The 22,331-nt window shown below is 40.7% G+C and overlaps 1 protein-coding gene across 1 annotated transcript in view; it reads left to right on the top strand.

The window, feature by feature from the left end:
* The first annotated feature begins 4,946 nt into the window (after positions 1 to 4,946).
* The window catches only part of VAT1L (vesicle amine transport 1 like), an 88,191-nt gene continuing 70,806 nt past the window's right edge, over positions 4,947 to 22,331 (top strand). Inside the window, exons 1-3 of the mRNA XM_034788504.1 lie at positions 4,947 to 5,388; positions 15,192 to 15,321; positions 20,842 to 21,057. Of these exons, the coding sequence (XP_034644395.1) occupies positions 5,156 to 5,388; positions 15,192 to 15,321; positions 20,842 to 21,057 (579 nt within the window). The 5' untranslated portion in view covers positions 4,947 to 5,155. The remainder of the gene's footprint in view (positions 5,389 to 15,191; positions 15,322 to 20,841; positions 21,058 to 22,331) is intronic.

Below are 22,331 nucleotides of genomic sequence, written 5' to 3'. Positions count from 1 at the left end.
TAAATTGATGATGGGAGGTAGGTATTTCTTTGGTGCAGTCCTGTTTATTTACAAAAAATGTACACACAGTCCTGTTTCTGTGAACACAGTGGGAATCAAACAGTAGGAAACAGTTTCTTTGCTCACAGTTTCAAGCCTCTTTTTCCAGACAGCACTCTACCCAAAAGCTCTCTCTGTGTCATGCTACAAGAGCTTCTCTGGCTGACCTTGCCTTTCTGCTACCTTCTCTGGCTGCTTGTATGGTATTTCTGGCTGCGTCCAATCACACACAAACCCCTCCACTAAAAAAATACCCAACCCTCTGCATTTTCATTCAGCCCCCAATGAAACTCCTCCACTCACCTAGCTCAGATTCTGACTAGCCTGGTGTATGAAATATAAAATAATTAAATTAATTTGGCCTTCCATGTGTTTTGGGTGGTGGCATCTATTGTTTCAGCTATCTTACTCCGAAAGAAACGTAACTGCTTCTTACAGTTATACTGAATTAAATGCCCACCAACTGCAGTGAGGTCTCACCCAAGCCCTAGGATAACATTTATGATGAATAGCACCTTGCCCCTTGAATGATCAAATGGATTTAAACGGGATTGGTTGCAGAGTATACACACTATGAATAACAGTAGCAGAAAATGGCCCTAAATAAATACAGCATAGAGATGGTTGACTACCAACTGTCAGGATTTATCAACAGATAATATATTACATTTTTAGTACTTTCCTGAAAGTACCCTTTTTAAGGTCACTGTTACAAGGAATGACGGTGGAAAATATATCATTGACTTGACTTGTAGATTAAGGTGGTGATCAAAGATTCAGCCTGTTCTGTTCAGGTTCTTATATCATACCCACCAATATGTTATCGAAGTGCCTATGTCTATCAGATACTTGAAGGCATCTGAATTTTCATAGAGGATATCTGTAGCATATATATAAATGCTAATTTATGGGCAGAATTCTGAGCACCTTCAAATTTCTATGCTAGTTCTTGTGCTAGTTCTTGTACAGTTCCAAACCTTCACATCTCTGTGTCTTTAGGGCTTGATCCAAAGCCCACTGAAGTCAAGGGAAATATATCCTTTGACTTTAATGGTCTTTGAATCAGGCTCTTGATGATTTGCATAGGCACTCCACAGGACCAGTCTGAAACCAGTGTAAACTGGCTCTGAGCAGTACAGGCCAGTTAACATAGGACATATAATAAATGGTCAGAATAAATACTCTTATCACTTCCTAGAGTAAACCTCAGTAATGTCTGATGCAATCTAATATTGTTACAAAAGTGACTATGAATCAACATGTAACAGAGAATAGAGCATTTCATATAATTCAAGAATATCTATTTAGCTTTACATTATGTTAAGCCTTAGAACACATAGATTTAGGTAATTGATTGGCGAAAACATTTGTTCTACCATAAGCCAAACATTATGATGCTGTAAAATGGCCATACTGTAAGATATCCCTTAATCTGTTTTGAGGTGCAAACAATATAGGGCTGGACCAGTGGTTCTCAAACTTCATTGCATCATGACCTCTTTCTGACAACAAAAATTACTACACAACCCCAGGAGGGGGGACTGAAGACCGAACCTGCTCAAGCCCTACTGCACAAGCCCCGCCACCCCGGCGGGGGGCTGAAGCTGAAGCCCAAGGCTCTTTTGCCCTGGGCAGGGGGGCTTGGTCTTCAGACTTGCTGCGGCCCAGGGCCTACGCCACACTTGGTGATCCCACAGTTTGGGGTCCCGACCCACAGTTTAAGAACCCCTGGGATAGATCCATCAGTCAGGACAAGCGACTCTTTATGTTCTCCCATTATTCGGGCAAACCAGGGACCAAGGTGGTCCCCAGCATAAGTTAGTGTTGCTTTGCAGCCCTACACAACCAGAGGATTCCTCCAGGTAAGGGCAAGCCCCAGAGGGGCCAGATCTATTTGCTGTGTGGCTGCTTTAGACCACCAGAGTGATGCAAAGAAGCTAGAGCTGCCCCCAAAGTCTCTCCATTATGCTGGATTTCACTGTGCTGACATACACCACCTGCTCTATTTTCTCCAATCATCCTACACTTTACCATTTGAGTTAGAATTATATTAAAATGTCAACTGGGTGAATCGGTTGGACTATAATGTATGATATTCTTTATATAGCTGTTAGTTGTCTGGTCATTCATTAAAATGGAAAGATCTAAAGTGACAGAACTTGGTATTCTATTTTGCAACATCTAGCCAGCCAAGTATAGCTAGCATAGAAAAGGAAGTATTCAAATTATAACCAAGGGAGCAGAATGGAGAGAGCGGAGCTTCCTGACCTCTAAAATGGTTACATGCCTCCCAGTGTTGATATTCAGGATGAACAGATTTCCTCCCCTGTGGCATGTCACTTTGTCATCCCTTAGTAATGTTCCCTTTCCTGGTCTCTCGGGTACATAGAGAAAGATACACCTGCCTGAATATCATTAAATTGACTTGTAAAAATATGGCTACATTTAAAATGTCTGTACAAAATACCCCTTAAGGGAAATGCATGATGGATAAAAAGGAGCAAGCGGTGCATGCAATACAATGATATTCCAGGCATGTAAGCAAAGCCTCATTGTGACCTGATAATCCTATTGATTCAGATCCTCCAAGATACTTAGGCATCTAATTCCTATTGAAGTCAAAGGGAGTTAGATGCCCAAATACCTCTGAAGATCTTGACCATTGTCATGTGCTTCTATCATGTATATTCATTAATGTTTGTATTTGCATCAATTACAATTGATTAATTCATAATCAATTGCAATTACAGCTACCTTAATTCACCACTTCTAACATGCTTTGAGATCAGAATTTCTAAAGGGAGCATTTTCAAATAGGTCCTTAGCAAACATTAGTAAATATTTTATTTGAAATGTATCCTCTGAAGCGTTATTGAGGTGGATTTGAAGACAAAAATCCAACTATTGTAGTGTGTAAAAAAGGGAGTTTGGTCCTGCTTTCAGAGCTTTTCTAAACACAGCCTAACTACCAATGCTCTTTTCATTTCCTGAAAAGAATAACTCTGGTGTAGGACTATCAGTGTCTTATATTGTCACTCATTGCTGTAGTACGTGAGTGCCAATATCTTCTTATACCAACACATTACTAATTATAATTTGATGATTAGCATCTTTTAAAGCTGTTTTGCATCCTTTAAATACTGTGTGCTAAATATACAATCAGAGACACATAAATGTGCATTTGAGAAGTTAAGGAATATGAATGTACCTTGAATGCATAAGCCAGAGTCCTGACAAACTTTGTAGCACAATATGACCACTGTCCTACCCCCATCACTGGTATGAATTGAGACATTTTGCAGTTAATTGAACAAAATTGGTAGCTTTTGGTATTAAAACATGGATGTTTTTCTATTTACAGTACATTGGGGAAATCTACAATGATCAGTGGGTCATATGCTCATCTGTCTGAGGTCAAATAACAGAGGGGTAGCCGTGTTAGTCTGAATCTGTAAAAAGCAACAGAGGGTCCTTGTGTCTGATGAAGCAGGCATTCACCCATGAAAGCTTATGCTCCAATACTTCTGTTAGTCTTAAAGGTGCCACAGGACCCTCTCTTGCTGTATGAGGTGTTGCTTTAGGCTCTGAAAGCACTTAAACATGTGCATCACTTTAAGTATGTGAGTACTTCTCATGTTGGATACATTCAGTAAGAGCCTGAGTCTCATTGAATGTCAATGGGAGTTAGGTTCCTAAGGCCCAGATCCTCAAAAGTATTTCGGCTCCTAACTTCCATTGAGGAAACCCCTTTGAGGAGCTGGGCCTAAGTGCCTAAGTTGCTTTTGGAAATGGTTGCTAAATCACTTAAGCATTTTTGAAAATTTTCCACTAGTGCCTGGTGGGCTTTAATATAAACCACACAAAACTCACCGATCCACTAACAGTGGTTTGTTTTGTCTGAGGTTTTTTCCTTAGATGAGTTTCTTTATTTATATATTTATGCACAGGTGGGTGTAAAATGGTGAAATGGGGTTTACACAGCTTGGAGATTCCCCACCAGAATGAAGAGCAGCTGTAAATGAAACGCCACAAAAGCATAAGGCACTAACTGGTGGGCAATATTCACTTCAAAGGGCTGTCCTTGGGTAGCTTGGTTCATTTTATCTAGGTCTGTATTTGACCTCTATTTTCGTTCAGGTATTTAGGCAGGCAAACCTCTTTCCCAAGGAAAGGGAGCACAGTGTGTTATACCCATCAGGATGACAACAAGGGTTAGGACAGGGGTCAGCAACCTTTCAGAAGTGATGTGCCGAGTCTTCATTTATTCACTCTAATTTAAGGTTTTGCATGTCAGTAGTAGATTTTAAAGTTTTTAGAAGGTCTCTTTCTATAAGTCTATAATATATAATTAAACTATTGTTGTATGTAAAGTAAATAAGGTTTTTAAAATGTTTAAGAAGCTTCATTTAAAATTAAATTAAAATGCAGAGCCCCCCGGACTGGTGGCCAGGACCTGGGCAGCATGAGTGCCACTGAAAATCAGCTCGCGTGCCGCCTTTGGCACACATGCCATAGGTTGCCTACCCCGAGGTTAGGATAATCTCTCCCCCTTCTCCCGCCAGCTCTCATTGCAGTATGATCTGAGGGGAGGAATCCTATGGGAATACTGCCCCCTGCCCCTCTTTTAGCGCTCTCCGGGCAGGCCAGTAGGGATAGCTGACTCATACCTACCCAAACCCAGCCCTACATAACCCACTGTCAGGCTGGCTGAGAAATGCGCAGTAAGCCCACATAGACCTGGGCTGAGGTCACCTACTAATGGGTGGAGAATCTCCAGACAATAACCCCCGCCCCCAGCCCAGGGCTTCCCCACCAACCTCTTCTGCCCATGTCAAATTATGCAGCCCGGGAGCTGTCTAGATACCCGGAGACCTGGCACCAGATCAACTCGTCGTCATAGATTAACTGGGATAGGCACTCACGGGGGCTACCTGCGGGGCTGGTGATTCGTGCTGCGCAGCTACTCTGTGCATTGCGGTAGGGCTGGAAGGACCAGAGCCCCATTCAACCAGCTGCAGCCATTGCACATCCCAGCATCACCCCCATTCAACAGGCGGACAAGGCTGAGCGCAGCCCCCTCCGCCGCCGCAGCTTTGCAGCCCGCCAGCCCAGCGCCATGGCCAAGGAAGGCGCGGAGAAAGCGGACGAGACGGAGCAGATGATCGAGAAGGAGGGAGGCAAGGAAGCTGCCGAGGGCAGCGGCGGCGGCAGCAGCCTGCGGGCAGGGGACACCAAGGAGATGCGAGCCGTGCTGCTGTCTGGCTTCGGGGGGCTCAACAAGCTCCGGGTGTCCAAGAAAGTCATGCCGGAGCCTCAGGAAGGGGAGCTCAAAATCCGAGTCAAAGCCTGGTCCAGTATCGCCTCTCTCTGCCTCTCCCCATCCCTCCCCGCCCTCCATAGCAGCAGCGGCACCCTCCACCCCCCACATCCCCTCCATAGGCAGCATCTTGTGATCGTGATTGTTGCATTTGTGTCTGGGGCGGGCGTGGGACCGTGTCAGGTTCAGGAAGACAGGAGAGGGAGAAGGCTCTGTCCTTGTACTGCATGGGGCAGGGAAAGGGCATGGGGTCAAAGAGAGGGAAATAACCACCCCGCCCTCTTGCCCGGGAACAGGGTTCAATGAGCATTTCCATATGTTCTTTACAGCCACTTTTATTCTAACCCCCTCTCACTCCCCTTGGCTCTGACAGTCTCAGGGAGCCTCTAGCAGCAGAGTATGGTGTAACTTGACATGCATGTGTGGGGATGTTTCTGGGGATTGATTTCTGCACTGTGAAGCACTCGTTTCCCTGCCCCTTTGAGTTCCTGTTAGAGAAGACAGGCAGCAAATGGGAATCCACCTCGGTGCTTGCTATTAAACTGGTTACCCCTCCCCCAGGCCTGTGACTTTGCAGTGTTTAGTGTAGCAGATTTTTGTGCTGACCCTGTATCTGTAAAGTTTAGCTTCAGGTGTTACTATTTTGCAGGCTGTCCTAAGTTTCCCTTTGTCAGAAATTGCAAATTGGAGCTCTCTGTGGGTGTTTGATTTGGTTTCTCTCCCCATCTGAAGTCAAAAGGCAGTTAATTATTTCATTAACTTCCCTCATTCACCATTTTCTCTCAACCCCACTTCTGAGCTGCTTCGGCAGTTTCTCTCTCCCATCGTAGGTCATCTTCCCCATATCTCTCTCTAACTTCAGTAGCTTACATTTTATTTTCATTTGACAGCTCCGGAGAGCAAATCTATACTGAGAACAGTTCGTACCAAAATATATTTTCTCTAGATAAGCCACGGATAAAGGCAAAGTCATGGGTGTTTGTGCTGCAAGCGGTTGTTCTTTCACTTCTAATGCCAAAAAAAAAAAGAGAATAATATTGCTTTTAATATCTGAGTTTTTCAGAGCTGATTGGACGAATTGGGACTATTCGGCCAGCTACGTTGGGGTTTGTTTTTTATCTGAGAAATGTTGGTGTACCTCTGATTGGTTGCTATACTGCTGAGTAGCATGACCTTTCCTTTTGATACTTGCCATTATTTTTCCTCACTAGACACTACCATTGCCTTTTTTTTTTTTTTCTTCAAGCTTCTCTTTGAGCACTGGCAGCAGATCAAAACAACCACCCCCCTCCCCCTCGCCCTAAAGTTCTTGTGAGGAATTGGTGGGTGGTTAGTGACCAGTCAGGATCTAGAAATGTTTGGTCCAAGCCTTCCTGTTAAAAACAGTTTTTCAGACAATCTAAGCTGGATTTTTTTGTTCTTAAGTCTCATATTTATAACTAATAGAGGCCAAAACCTAGAATCTGTCTGTGCACAGAACTTCCTTGAAGTCATGGATTTTTTAGGCCAGAAGGACCATTATGATCATCTAGTCTGATTTCCTGCATAACAAAGGCCAAAGAATTTTTCTCAGATGTCATTGGGAGTTAGGTCCTCTGTGCACACAATCTGAGGAGTAGAGCACTGTGATCACAAAGTGGTAATCTGCTGCTATGTAAATGCTTTGGCATTTGTGGAAAATAAATGTGAAGGCTGAGCTATTTATTTTAGAAACAATCGACACTGAAAGGGACACTGGTTTATGGCAATGACTTTGTTTTATGAGTGTATCCAAAGGGTATCACTGAACCTGCTGTGTTCTGATAGGTTTGCAAAACAGACACATTGACTGTAGATCTCAGTCAGTCAGACACTGGTTTTTCCATATTGTATTTTTGTGAATCAGCTGGTCTATTCCTGATGAGAGTATATTTTCCTCCTCACTTGCATCAGTGAATTATGGTCAGCTATCCAGCAACCTGAATGATTAATATAGATGCAGGACAGGATTTTGCCTCTTTTTTTTTTTTTTTTAAAGTGTCTTGCAGATTATGGGCACTATGGGAAATAAATGAAAACCAGTCCATGCTGACTATATTGAATATAGTGAAACTTGCTTGGTGGTTTATGTCTGTAAAATCAGGGTTTGGTTAATATTGATCAGAGCTGTAATGTCTTTTCACTGGGTTTTTTTCAATCATTAAATATTTAAAAGTTAACATTTGTAATTTTGAATGTGGTGTGTGTCTGTGTTTCTTTTAAAATGCCTAAATGATTGACAGGACTTACTTCCATGTATGCACATGAATTTCCTCTTCATCAAGACTGCAGACCTCTATGTGTTACAAATAACAGTAGTTAGCTGTGTAGTGAATACTTAACTGTAAAATAATACTTAGAGTCTATTGAAAAGCTAAGTGTTTTGTTACTGTTAATAAACTGTTGGGGGTGTACACCCACTGTTTTTGTATCAGTGGAGCCACTTAAGTAAACTACTACTTTGTAGTTATGCTTGGATCACTTATTACGCTATATATTTTTGAAGCTGTAGCCCAGTTGAAGGTGGAGGAACGTGCAGATTGGTGAAAGGCCATGTAGCCTACCATAGCCAATGTCTGTTCTCAGCTGGAAGCGGACAGAAGGGGTGAGATCAAGGGGCCAAAACTTGTTTTGAGCAACTAATGGGAAGGGATTAGGTCATTGACCCTTGTGTTTGCAGCTGGTAAAGAGAGAACAGGGAGTAGAAATGGTGCTGGTTGCATGGGTTTGGTTAGGAGATTGGTTGAGGAAATGATGAAAATGCCTGTTGTGGCCAGTGGAGCATGCTCTTTATAATATATAAGATGCAGAATGCATCTAGGATGAGCTTTTCTAGCATTGCCTACTCTGAGTAATACATTTAATTATAACAATGTAAAGATAGCTGCCTCAAGCAAATGGGATTTTAAAGATGGGATTTGGAGGGAGTGGGGGAAGAATCAAACCAACCATATAGCTTTTGCTAAATATTAGTTAGAAAACCTAATAAGAGGCACAAGTACCTGTACAGTCTGTACATACTCATTGCAGGAATCAAGACAGTTAAATGCTACCTTCCTGTTTCAGTGTACTATAAATAGGAGAAACTTGGGACCCACTGTAGTGTTGCTATTAATGCTAAGCCAGATGAATAACTTTTTTCTTTGAAGTCCTGAAATATCAATGATTTGCCTGAAAGTTTCTTTCCTTTGTGATGAGTCATACGTTAGCCTCATTCAGTGACTAAGAGATGGAGCAATAGTCAGTGCCCAAGCTGAATCACAGCGTTTGCATATTCCCTATAATTATTTCTTGATTGGTAATGATGGAGCAGCTCGGCACTGCTATATTTACTTGTTTATTTTGTCTGTGTCTAACAAAATGCCTGAGTTCATGCTGTTTTCAAGATCAGATAAACAGCTAGAACAAACCTACCCCAAATACAGCAGTTAGCGGAAGACAGGTAATGATCTCATATAATTGCCTCCCTTTGTTTATTTTTCATCTTGATATGGTAGCTGTTGCTGCTGCTCCTCATGATGCATATGCGTAGATGGGGGGGCAGAGGTGACCCTTTTTGCCTTCTTGGCATTTGTGAAAGAACAGAGGTGTCTCCTAAATTAGAAGCACGTAAAACAAATCCCATGTGTAACAGAGTGGCACATAGTGTCAAATGTACTCTTAAAGATAGTCTTATTCATATTTCATGCCTTTCTCTAAATAAAAGGAAAGTATGAGCTCTCCTCTTAAAAAAAGAAATTGAGAGATTTCATGTTTTCAGGAGTCATTTTAGATCAGTGGTGGGCAACCTGCGCATCAGGGTAATCTTCTGGCGCGCCACGAGACAGTGTTTACATTGATCGTCCGCAGGCATGGCGGCCTGCAGCTGCCAGTGGCTGCGGTTCACGTTCCCGGCCAATGGGAGCTGTGGGAAGTGGAAGCCAGCACGTCCGTGCAGCCCGCGCCGCTTCCCACAGCTCCCATTAGCTGGGAACAGTGAACCGCAGTCACTGGGATCTGCGGGCAGCAGTGCCTGCAGACCGTCAATGTATACAGTGTCTCGCGGCCTGCCAGCGGATTACCCTGACGGGCCGCAGGTTGCTCACCACTGTTTTAGATAATTCAGGCAAAGGGAGGAGGAATACTTTTAGGAATATGGGTCCAGGTCCTCAAAGATATTTAGGCTATTAATGTCAAATGATTTCAGCGTAAGTTAGGAACCTACATATCTTTGAGGATCTGGGCCACAGGGCCTGACTGTCTCCTTATTTGCTCTGATATAAACCCAGTGACTTCAATGGGTTACTCCTGACTTACACCAGAGTAAGCAAAAAAATCAGATCCATTACATAGTACCAGCCCAACTTGGGACATAGAGGGCACTCTGCGGCATTGGCATTGTGTTTAGATAGGGGCCAGGGACTGAGCGATTCAGAGTCCTGGAGTGGGCAGAACTGCACTGGATGGGGAAGAGTAAAGAAAACATATTTTATCTCCACCCCTAGACCTGCAGAGATTGTCAGGGAAAAGTAATACAGCCACTCTCCATGTTAGGGAGCCGAGAAATGCCACGCTCCTACTGAGTAGTAGACGAAGGTGGAGCCTCAAAGCAGTTGCAGTGGCACTTGGTTAAGAATTCAGATACACCGCTGACTTTGTATTGGGCAAACCCCTGCCCAATGACAGAACAATCAAGGGGGGGGGGGCAATTTAGCTCATAAAGTTCAGCTTATTTGACATGCTTATTAATATCGCTGCTATTTCACAGGCTAGTCCCGGCAGAACCCCTGCCTGAATACTCTGTTCCTGGGGAGTAGGTACTTGTCATTCTATGCCTTCTTCCTCAGACTCCAATTGCATCCAAACTTTGACTTAAAATGAAAACTACAGTTAGAACAGAACCGAACTCTACCCACTTTCCTACTGCATTATCTACAGTCCACCCTCTATTAACTCCTGCATATTTCTTAAGCCAAAGTCAGATGTCTTGTCCTTCCGTCAGGACCCCAAAGCTAGCTATTCTGCAAAGCAATCACTTATTTATCAATAGTTCGTCTTCAAACCATGTCCCCAGTGTGTCATTCAGGTAGTTCACTGGGGAACATAATGAATTGTCCCTGCAGACTTGAAGTGTCTTCAGTCTCCTGTAATATTCTCTACAGTCATGCTAATATTCCTTTTACCTGAGATTTTTAACCAAAGAGATTGCACCCTGTGGTCAGCTTCTAAATGTTAAACAGTTTTCTGCATTCCCCAACCTTTGAGGAAGTTTGGATCTGAACTTTGTAGCTCTAAAGCAACACCTCCTCTGAACCCCTATGCAAAACAACCTCTCCTTCCTACATGTATCATAAGCAGGGATTGTCATACCAGTAGTAATATAGAACAGTATTAGTATCCTATTGTTCATAGAGGGAAAGCAATTATATATTTGAGTGATTATTCTTAGTATGCCCTTTAGCCACTGTCCAAATTTCAGCAAAAGCATCCACGTCTAATAAAATGGAGGCCACAGCTTTCAAATAGCAGAAGTTTGTACAGAAAAGACTGAGGAGGCTATTCTCTTGTGCCAGACAATGAAGCCAACCTGTCCCTTTCAAATTAGAACAGACACAAAGAATTTTGACAAGGGATTCCATGAGGCCTAATGTTGCACAGATAATTAATAGACTAGCAATTTACCTCTGGATTCTTGCATTCAAATTTATCTTAAGCTTATTTAAAGATTAAAAATGAGTTTGCTGGTCTCATCATCGAGCCCTGTTCTGCTCTGAGTTACCTCATTGATGTTGATGAGGATTGTACACATGCCTTATGAAATGGAAATGGAAATAGAAAATGGAGTTTCAAATCAGGCCAGGAATAAGTCAGAGAAATGAAACTTTGCCCAGATGCCACTATTTGGACATATATTATACATGCCCTTTTTGATAAATGGCAAGTAGCCAAAGTACTTCTCCTGACACAGTATCAGGAACATTCAAAAATATATGTGAACAAGTCATATACAGGAGAATAAAATGTGATGAAGGGGAAAGAAGTTAGATAGTGTGTGTGACTAAAGTATTTAAATATCAGGGCCAAAATCAAACTTGATTTCTCAGCTATGAATTAAATTATAATTAATTAAATAAAATACCCCAATATCACAATTATTTTAGGGCTGTCAAAGAATTAAAAATAATTGCAAATAATAGTGAGATTAAAAATAGATGTAATTAATCACTCGGTTAAACAATAATAGAATACCAATTTAAATATTTTTGGATGTTCTACATTTTCAAATATATTGATTTCAGTTACAACACAGAATACAAAGTGTATAGTGCTCACTTTCTGTTGTTTTTTTATTACAAATATTTACACTGTAGAAAAGATTTTTAAAAAAGACCTACAAGTTGAAGCATGAAGGGGCATATGAATGTTTAGCACATCTGGCACATAAATAGCTTGCAATGCCAGCTACAACAGTGCCATGCAAATGCCTGTTCTCACTTTCAGGAGGCATTGTAAATAAGAAGAGGGCAGCATTATCTCCCGTAAATGTAAACAAACTTGTTTATCTCAGCAATTGGCTGAACAAGAAGTAGGACTAAGTGGACTCGTAGGGTCTAAAGTTTTACATTGTTTTGTTTTTGAGTGCAGTTATTTAAAAAACTACAAATTCTGCATTTGTAAGGCGCACTTTCATGATAAAGAAATTGCACTACAGTACTTGTATGAGGTGAATTGAAAAATACTATTTATTTATTTTGTTTACAGTGTAAATATTTGTAATAATAACATAAAGTGAGCACTGTACACTTTGTATTGTAACTGAAATAAATATTTTTGAAGATGTAGAAAAACATCCAAAAATACTGATAGTAAATTTCAGTTGGTATTCTATAATTGCAGTTTTCATGTATTGTTAAGCAATAAATCACAAATATTTTAATCTAGTTAATTTGTTTTGCGTTAATCACTTGAGTTAACTGTGATTAATTGACCTCCCTAATTTTTTTAATTCTACACCTTCGTGTTCCTTCCCAATCCTGTTCTAGTAAGAAGTTTATTTTAATAGGGATGAAATTTTGTATTAATGCTGCTGCTGTTTCCTGGGGATAAAGACAAAAGGCAAGGAATTGGTTTGCTAGAGTTATGTAGTCAGATTCATAATTGAAAACATTCCCATTCAAAAAATATGTCTGCCAAATAATTCCATCAGAATGAGTAGGTGCATAGGTGCTGGTGCATTAAGGTGTGATGATATATACATAAAATCATGTTTTTCAAATAGCCACAGTCATAGCCACGTCTGTCTGGGTGCCCCCTGCCTGCTCTAATATCACAACCCCAATTCCTCTGCTTGTTCTTACATCACAACTCCATCCCCAGTTACCCAGTGGGAGTAGAATATAGGAAAGGTTAATTAAATAACTTTTGTAAAGCACTCGAATTGTGAAAAGATCTAGACAATGGTCTCCAATGAAGTTAACGTTTGTGAGCAGTGTTGCCTACCATGTAAATATTGTTTTTAAATGGTGATCATTGTGTATGTCCTTCACTTTCTCTTAAATAGTCCCAAAAGCTCTTTATCATTCAGAATTTTCCTACCCTATACCTAACATTACAGAAGGTGAATTGCCTTGATAGTTTTCTGATCAGATGCAGCCTTTCTGCAATCATTTTTAAGCCTTGAACCTGCAATGTGCTGTGCCCCTGCTAATGATTCTCACTATAGGCTTAGTGCAATCACTGTGTACAACTGTCTTTTTATCTTTCCTCTGGCTCTTCGGGGAGGACAGATGGCCCAGTGGTTTGGGTGCTGGCTTAGGGGATGGTAGGACCAACGTTCAGTTCCATGCTCTGCTGTGGGTTTCATATGTAACCTTGAGCAAGCTGATTAGCTTCATTTTCCCCTTCTGTAGAAAGGATATAATAATGCTTCCCATGGGGTCCAGGAGAGGAGATGGGCACAGTCGGGATAAAAAAATCTTCCCATTGAAATGTCATGAAAATGATATCCCTATGACTTTGTCAGTCATGAGACACACATGCCAATTCTGCAACTTCAGTTTTCAAAGTTGTATATTCCAAAAGTGGCCCATAATCTTTCTCATGCACAAATCAAGGATGGGTTGAGGGCACTTTTAAAATTTTATCCACAACTGCCTTCAATGTTTACATTAGATGGAATTTCCACTGAAGTTCCTAATGACCTAGATCTCACCATGAATTGTCATGGTTTCATGTGTCACTTTGTCTTTATCCTGTTTTATGTTTATCAGAGTTGTCCATGTCTTTGTTAGTAACCAGATGAAAGCCCTGATCTTGCAAACACGCATGAGTGACTTTGTGTGTGACCAGTCAATGGGTCTATCTGCGTGTGAGAGATGACTCGTGCATAACTTTGCAGAATACAGGGCCCCGGTATACATCTTTTCTGGCTGGCAGTAATTATGGGGCTATGCTCTGAAACAATAGATTGGGGCTGTAGTATATTCTAGCTAGTTATAAATGTAAGGAGTCTTCAGAATGTGTGCATGGTGTTTGATGTGTCTGGAATCTATACAATGAGGCACTGGATAAATAAAATACTTTTCCCCCCGATATCTTTAAAAAAAAATACCTGTGTGTTTTTTGTTTTTGTTTTTTTTGTTTTTTTTTTTTTAATAAAATATGGGATATAAAGACAAAGTAAGGAGGCCTCATGATTTTCACAAAATTGAGCATACAAGGAAAAGTCATCAGTGATTCTTCTGAGCAGCCGCCCACATGAGATTTCAAAGACCTAAATCAATCTTTTGCCAAGACTGTTTTAAAATGATCAGATGCAAGAGCGTCTATAATAGTTTATTGATGATAACATCCCATTTGATGTTTAATAAATTCTCACTAACGATGCTGTTCCTTGCCGAGATAACAGCAGATTCCTCCCTGGTGTTATACCAGCAATTTAAGTGCAGTTACACCAAGGTTGCATCTGGCCCAAAATATCTATAGCATATATCAGTGGATTATATACAAACTCCTAACAAATATCACTTCACTGTTTGCAATTTTTTGAAGTCCTTAAAGAATATCTCCAGTCACTGCATTGTCCTTTCTCTGAAATAAACCACCGTTTATCAGCACATACTAGGGAACTTTTAGTGCCCATCAGCAGGATCCATATGGACAGTTAGGGTGCAGCATGTTGGAGTGCTATAGATCTACAGTCCAGCATGTCCCACAGTCAGTGTTCAGGTAGACATGTCCCTCGGCTCACACATAGATTTACAACAGTAATGCTGAGACCTCGCCATACCAACCCTGCATGTGCTCTATGTACCTGGAATAGCCTAACCATCCTTATTTACAGAAGTAGTCTGCTTTTCACAGAGCTACATATTTTTAATTCTGAAAGATGTGTGTGTATTTCACAATAATTCAAAATGTCTTGTAAAGCATCATGAGATATCTCAGGGGATTAGTAATGAGAAGGAGCCTTTCATCTTTAGATCACTGATCTGACTCTGATCTTTTAGATCACTGATCTGACTCTGATCCAGGTGGTAATGATCTCTGATCTGAAACAGTAGTTATGACTCCAGTGCAACCTCTAAGCATAGGAGCTCAGTGTAATCACAGATCTAGTAGCCCTACCTCCAAGACAGCCCATGCAGAGCTGATTTACAGCCAAGTTTTTCCATGAGAGAAGATGTGAATTCCCTCTGCACACCTGCCTACCCATGTGCAGAACAATGCAGCATTATGAATAATGGAAGCCTTCAGCATCTTTCATTGTCCCAGCTGAGTTTCTCTCCCTCCTACTCCCATGTTAGTGTTTTGATTTTGTTTTTTCTTGTGTTTACAGTGGTTTAAACTTCATTGATCTGATGGTGCGGCAGGGGAATATCGACAATCCTCCCAAGACACCACTTGTTCCTGGATTTGAGTGTTCTGGGATCATAGAAGCTCTGGGGGACAGTGTGGCAGGGTTTGAGGTAATATTTCCTTTATCTTGCAGTGTGATCAAGGAAACAGCATTTGACTAGGAGTGGAGAAGAAAGGATTTAAGGCCAGATTCTGCCACCCTTGCTCACTTTGAGTAGCATCTGAAAGCTTCTCTGACCCAGTGAGTCAGTGGTCAGCAAGCCAGGGTGGGATTCTACAGCACACTAGTTTGCTGCACATTGATTGGCCCTGTGGACCCTCCTACAATGCACTGAAATTTCTGCAGAGGACTTTGCCATATTCCTGTTTGAAACATTAAAAGTAGCTTGAAATGGGACTATGTCAAAGCCCACCAGGGAACTTTTAGTGCACTGGAGCAGGGGCCACGTGGCCAGTTAGTGTGCAGCAAACCAGGGTGCTGTAGATTTATACCCTGGTTTCCCACACACTAACTCACCGCATAGACAAGCCCTTACTCTGCAAGTAGCCCTATTGAAAATGCAGGGTAAGAAACTATCCAACTAACTAGGGAGTGAAGGGACAGAACTGGGCCATTAACTATCAGCAGACACTTCCTACAGGAATAATTTTCTAGTCTAGTAAGCTAAGATAAAACCACACTGATCTGAACCTTGATTAGTGAAGAACTGTATTTAATCGGAATGAGATCGGTTTCTCCAGAGGGGAATTTAAATTCATGGAAAAAGTTCCCCAGCTTATCCAAAACCTTATGTATATATTCTGTTCAACACTGTCTTACTGTAATCTTCCTTAATGGGGAAAATTTCTATTACTTCTTTCTTTTTAGTGCATCAAGAGTCTTTTTACTTTTCATCAGTTTATCCCATTTCTAGAAATTCCTTTTTAAAAGATTTTAGACTGCTATATTGTGTTTAAAGACCTGCCCAGATTGGCACTTTGGGGCAAGTATTCTTTTAACACGCAGAAGTTGAAATAAGTTTTAATGTATCCTCCGGTTTCCTGTACTGAAAGCTCTATTGCAAAGCAAACTGACTTCAATGCTGGCCCAGCACCTTGAAGATGAAAAACCTTATATGAGTGCTAACTGTTGTTAATTATCATTGTTGTGTTTTAGATTTCCCCTTGGTCCAGCTAGCCAAAGTTAGTTGATATGATCAAAGTTAATATGATCACAGGCCTTCAAGATTCTTCTGATTCTGATATTGGCACCGAGTGTGACAAACACTATAAATGAGACTGCATTTTCAAATGATAACTCAGCTGTAATTCCTGTTATGAAAAACAATTTGATATGCAGCGTGTCTTATTATCTCAGAGGTGAAATTCATTGATGTGCCTGGCGGCCCCATGTCGGACCTTCTGGGATATAATGGTGGTGTGGAGGCAGTGGGCAGAGCAGTCTTCACAATTTGGCCATTCCTTCGTTACCTACCCATTTAACCATCCTGCCCTGCTGCCTCCTTCTCTGCCAATGATGGCAGCCTCCATTACTCACAGGTCTGTTCCTCCCACAGATAAGTGTGTGCTTCCTTCCTTACTGCCCCTTATGCATGAAAATGCCCTGCTGGAACTAATCCATACAGCCAGTACTGCCACCTCCTCCAAATTCCTCTTAAAGACTCACTTCTGCCATGATGCTTATGATACGCTGCCAACTGGTAATGACTAGGCAGGAAGCCAGCAGACACGGCTGAGATCATTTATATTCCCTTTTTATTTATATGTTAAAAGAGTCAAAATAATTGGACTAGAAATCTGCTAATTTTACACATAGTCTGTCTGTGTAACCATATTTCCTATCACTGTTACCCTCCTCCCCCTTCCCCTATACACTCCCACTGTTGCTTAGTCCCAGTTGTTGGGTCTTTACTTAAATTAGATTGTAAACTCAGGGACTCTCTCTCTTATGCTGTGTTTGTACAATGCCTAAAATAACAGAGCCCTCATTCTGCTTTGAGACTCTAAGCACTCGGATAAGACTAATAATAATTTACTCACTCTTCATGCAGGGAAGGGTGAATTTCACCCTAGTTGTACAGTGTTAAATGACAACTAATTAAAATAACAGGGATCTCATACGATCTCATCCCATAGCTGGCACCAGGTATTTTAAAGCACCTGTATTATGTGTAAAATGTACAGCATCCCACTCTGTTTTCCATCATTTATGTTAAACATCTCTCTTAGCTGAAACCTTCTGTTTTAACTTCCCACAGTATTTTCTTGATTTACATGCAAATCCTGCTGAACGAATGCAACATGGAGATGTGACTCTCCTGAAGCAGGACTGCTGGGCATGTGTCAATTATCTTATCATTCTTACATTGACAAAACATGTTGCAGAAATAATGAAATAATCCGGCCTCCTTTTTTTTGATACTTATTGTATTTTTTTCTCATTTAAGTAGATATTGCATAAGGAGAGCTTTATTAGGCAGCATTATTGTTCTTCCACAAGAGCTTTGTGAACAGTGCTCAGTTACATGACAGACCATGGTCCATTTGGTTTCTAATAGGGTCTCATTAGGAACGAGGCTAGTATTGCTTAGAACTATTTTTTCCTTCAAGGAATCACAGCTTTTCAACTACCTTTTTCCTATAAACAATAATTTCATTGTCTGAAACCTGTGCTCTCAGATGTGCAGATCTAGCATTCTTTGTTTGTTTTTTTAAGAGTTAGACTCTGTATAAAGCTAAGGAGAAATAATCCAGTGTATAGAACTAGTATAATGAGATTCTGCTTTGGATTAGATTTTTGTCTGCATTTTTTGGTCTAAACTTCTCTAATCCTTTTGAAATGGAAATCATACAGCTATATGATATGAATGTTTGCTTGAATATAATTATGCCTGACTGATTATATTGGGTCTCCTTTAAAAATCGTGATCAAGAGCATGGATATGAACAGGGTGGATCATGCTCATTCTGATAGAACCATCCTCTAATTAAAACAAGGCTTTGTAATTTTTAGACATATTTTAAATAACGACAGCAATGGCTGAGTTATGTAGTAGAGAGACCTGAGACCATAAAGAAAGCTGAAACACACAAATATGAATACACTGATCAGGAAATGTACCATTCAGGTCAAAATCAGTATATGAAAATTAGAGAGAGCTGATGTTTGCACCACACGTCACAACCTGGCATCTTTGTGTGCAGGGTCAAAAAGGCCAAAGGTTAACGCCCAAATCTTGTACATCTCTCCCCATAAGTGGACTCCATTTCCATGCAATGCCAATGAAGTCACTGGAACTCCATGCTGTGGAGGATTAATATGAGCAGGATTCGGCCCATGGTCATGCGTCTGCAACTGAATTGAGCCTTTCATCTCTGGCATAGCCAAACTGGAATTTAATAGATCTCTTCATTGCCTGAGAATATGACAAATCCAGGCTTCTAATGGCAACCCTCATTGATAGAGGTTTCTAAAAATGTTCTCCGCATTGAATAAAAACCATCATTTAGCACAGCAGTTGAAGGGCCTGTTCCTACTTCCCACTGAAATCAATAGCTAAATTCCTATTGACTTCACAGGAAACAGGATCGGGCCCTTCCCATTTAAGAAGCTCTTAATTCCAGTGGCGGTGCTCAGTTGCAAAGATCTAAAGTGACATGCTGGTTAAACACTATAAAATATAGTAAAAGCATCCTCAGTAACTGGCAGGAGGGACCTCTGTGCTCTACCCCTTCAATTCTGTAACTATTTTTTTTTTTGTAATAGAGTATATACTGTAAAGTGCTAAAATCTTGTGCCAATTAATCTTATGCAGAAACTGTATGTTTAAAACTTAGGCACCTTTTTAACTGTGGGAGGGAAACAGCAGAACTGTTGTTAATATGAAGGACTCTTTCAAAAGGAGGAGGAATTTCAGTGAAATTGGAATGACAGTTGTGTTCACCGACTTCATCCAACAAGATATAAGCCTTTCAGAACTGTCACCAGCACTTTAAATTTTAACTAACCTACAGTATCCCAAGGCCAAAGAGATGAAAGCATCTTGAGAGGCCAAAATGCTTTTGCACTGTAAACAGGTATTCTAAGGCAGCTGTCTCAGCATACCAGCTGCCTAATCATTGTCAAGTTTTCTTTTGTAAGCATGACAGCAAAGGAGAATTAAATGCATAGAGGCAAAACTTTGCTCACCTTAGTCACATGAGTCATCCCGTTGGTCCAATTTCTGCTCTCACTTACCCGGGTGTAGTCTTCTTGAAGTTTTCCTATACCCGTGCAAGTGAGGAGAATTTGCCTTACATTTTCAGACATTAATATTATTATTCTTGGTTATCTATGCGGAATTGCTGTCTGAATTCTCAGAATCTGAAACTGCAATGAAGGCCTCTAGATAAATGTATGAAATTGATGTGCCTGCACTTCAGCCCAATCCCCAAGAGGCACTTAATGTGGCTAATATAATCTCACTCCATCTTCAAATTTATTTTATCTCCATTTTGTATTTGATAGAAGACGTTTTTCACTAGTGTGTGTATATATATTTTTCTATCATAATTGGGTCTTCAGTTGCAGGAAAAAAGAAGATTGCATTGCTCCTTTAATTCCTGCAGACGGGAGCTGATTGATTTAGAAGCTGGCATAAGAACCAAAGGACACAAGATTGATGTTTGAAGTCCTATTTTAAAGTTATAGGCTCAAATTCTGTTCTGTCACTGAAGTCTAAACCCATGGTAGCTATACTGACTTCAGGGGAGTCACTCTGGAAATACATTGATATAGTTCAGAGCAGAATGTAGCCTCAGTAGTTAAGATCCTTGTCACATATTGATTATCTCCAGCAGGCAAAGGCAGTTTAAATATCTACTTAGAATAATATAACTACAAAGTAAACGGATAATGCTAGCATTAAAGTAAAAGGCTAAATCATTGATTCTCAAACTTTCATATTGTGGTTTATTTCTTAAAATAGAAGGCCTCCCATTCTGATGTCCACACCTCGCCTTCAGCAAATGTATTGCCTGGAAAAGTAGCTTGTGAAAAATTCTTAAGATTAGGAAGGCCAGGTGAAAATAAACTCCCTTTTAGATGGGGTTGCTTAGTCATGTCTGTTCACTTTGTGTTGGTGCTCTCCTAGCCCTGCTCCCACATACAGGACTTGCTTTCATTAGTAGCAAAGCTCCCCTCGCAGCTTGGACACCCCACTGCTAAAATCTTTTGATGTCACTTTGTAGTTTGGTCCTCCTGTGTTAGCTACCTTTCCAGTGTTAGTATTGCCTGCAAATTTAATCCTGATTAAATTTTCACCAAAGAAACAAACCAGCAAAGAAAGACCTGAAGCAGAGTTGTGTTTTTGTTTTTAAATAAAAATTTTAATTGATCCAAAAAGCCCCTGGAAATCCTAAAGAGCCCAAGGCTGGGCTGCAACAAGCATTGGTGCTTCATAATCCCTGTGGCAGAAGCAGTTCTGTGGACAACCTGTCATCCATGAAGGTTGGTGGGAGAACCTTTGGTCATGTCACTTATATTCTTATACAGTTATTCATGGATTCAATGTTTATAGCATTTTGTAAGCATTCAGATGTGCATGCTTACTATCCTAATAATCCCAATGTCATTCTTTCTGTTACTGCAGATTGGAGACAGAGTAATGGCTTTTGTAAACTACAACGCATGGGCTGAAGTAGTATGTACCCCAGTAGAATTTGTCTACAAGATTCCTGATGACATGAGTTTTTCTGAAGCTGCTGCCTTTCCTATGAACTTTGTAACTGCCTACATGATGCTCTTTGAAGTGGCCAACCTAAGAGAAGGCATGTCTGTGCTGGTTCACTCTGCAGGAGGTGGGGTGGTAAGTTAGTGCATTTAATTCTTCTTGTCATGTGACTAACTGAAATGGTCTGAAATATGTTAATACTCAAGAGGGGTCTGAGTCTTGAAGTTTGGATTCTGATCTAAACTTCCCCATGTGTTGTAAGGGTCTTTATCTGTTTCCCATCTCTACCTAACATTAAACGTATCCAAGGATTGATTAGATAGGAGCTTTAAGCCAAACAAGAGGCTATCCCAATAAACAAACAAAAAATGAAGTAGGAAGGCAGAGTTCAAAGAGCAGATATTGATTAAGGGATAGAAATTTTGCCTGCGAAGCTGTGTTTAGGGAGTAGGTGATATGCACAGAATGTTCTCTCTGCTTCTGCGCACAACCTGGAAAGGGGGAGCTACATCTTCCACAGCAAAGAAAAACATTGCAGGACTTTCTAAGGCCAGGCCTGAAGTCAATAATATACAAAAGACAAGCAGAGTTGGAGTGAGCAGTGGCTACTGGGTGTTACAGTCTGATACCTGCAACAAAGTACACATTGCCTGAGCAAAGCACCAGCTGGATGGATTCAGGGGAACACGACACTAGCCAACCAGCAAACAAGGAGTCAGCAGGTCTGTATTACAAATCATGTAGGCTCTGATTCAGGAAAGCACCTAACCATGTGCTTAAAATTAAGATAGACAGTAGAATTTTTGTATCTTTAAACTAAGGGGCCTTTCACTAGATAGTTTATCCACTCAGGAACTGCAGTAGATCTCTGCCTTCTCAACTGGAGTTCTGTCCTTTATTCTTCAAAATTGTCTTTATTTATTTATTTATTTTAAATTAATATTCCATAGTCTTCTACCATCTGGCAGCCCTCAAACACCTTATCCTTGATTTTATGCCCTTACCTCTTCTTCCAGAGTTTTCTAAAAGATAGGCTGTAATTAAAGGAATAAATTCATCAGCTCTTTACACACAATATTTGTAAGCAAAGATAATCCTGCTTGCAATGAACAACCCTCTTGGAATACTCCAGTAAATGACTGGAATTTATAATCTTATTACAGTTCAGTGCCATACGGGCTAGGGAATTATGGCCTACTTTGTTTAATATTAATCTTTAGTGTGGAATTTGGAACTGTTAAAATAACATGGGGCTGCATATTAAGGGAAACTGTGCACTTTGCTGTCAGCGTAATAACTTATGACTGAGGTTTTCATTTAAGGCACTAGATTGGACGGGGGAGAAGAGCTGCCGACGGGGGCTCAGCAAAAAGCTTGAAAGAAATTTCCATGTAGACATTTCTGTATAA

This window comes from Trachemys scripta, chromosome 13, assembly GCF_013100865.1.
Source record: "Trachemys scripta elegans isolate TJP31775 chromosome 13, CAS_Tse_1.0, whole genome shotgun sequence".
Taxonomy (NCBI): domain Eukaryota; kingdom Metazoa; phylum Chordata; order Testudines; family Emydidae; genus Trachemys; species Trachemys scripta.
This window is presented reverse-complemented; position numbering and strand designations above follow the sequence as displayed.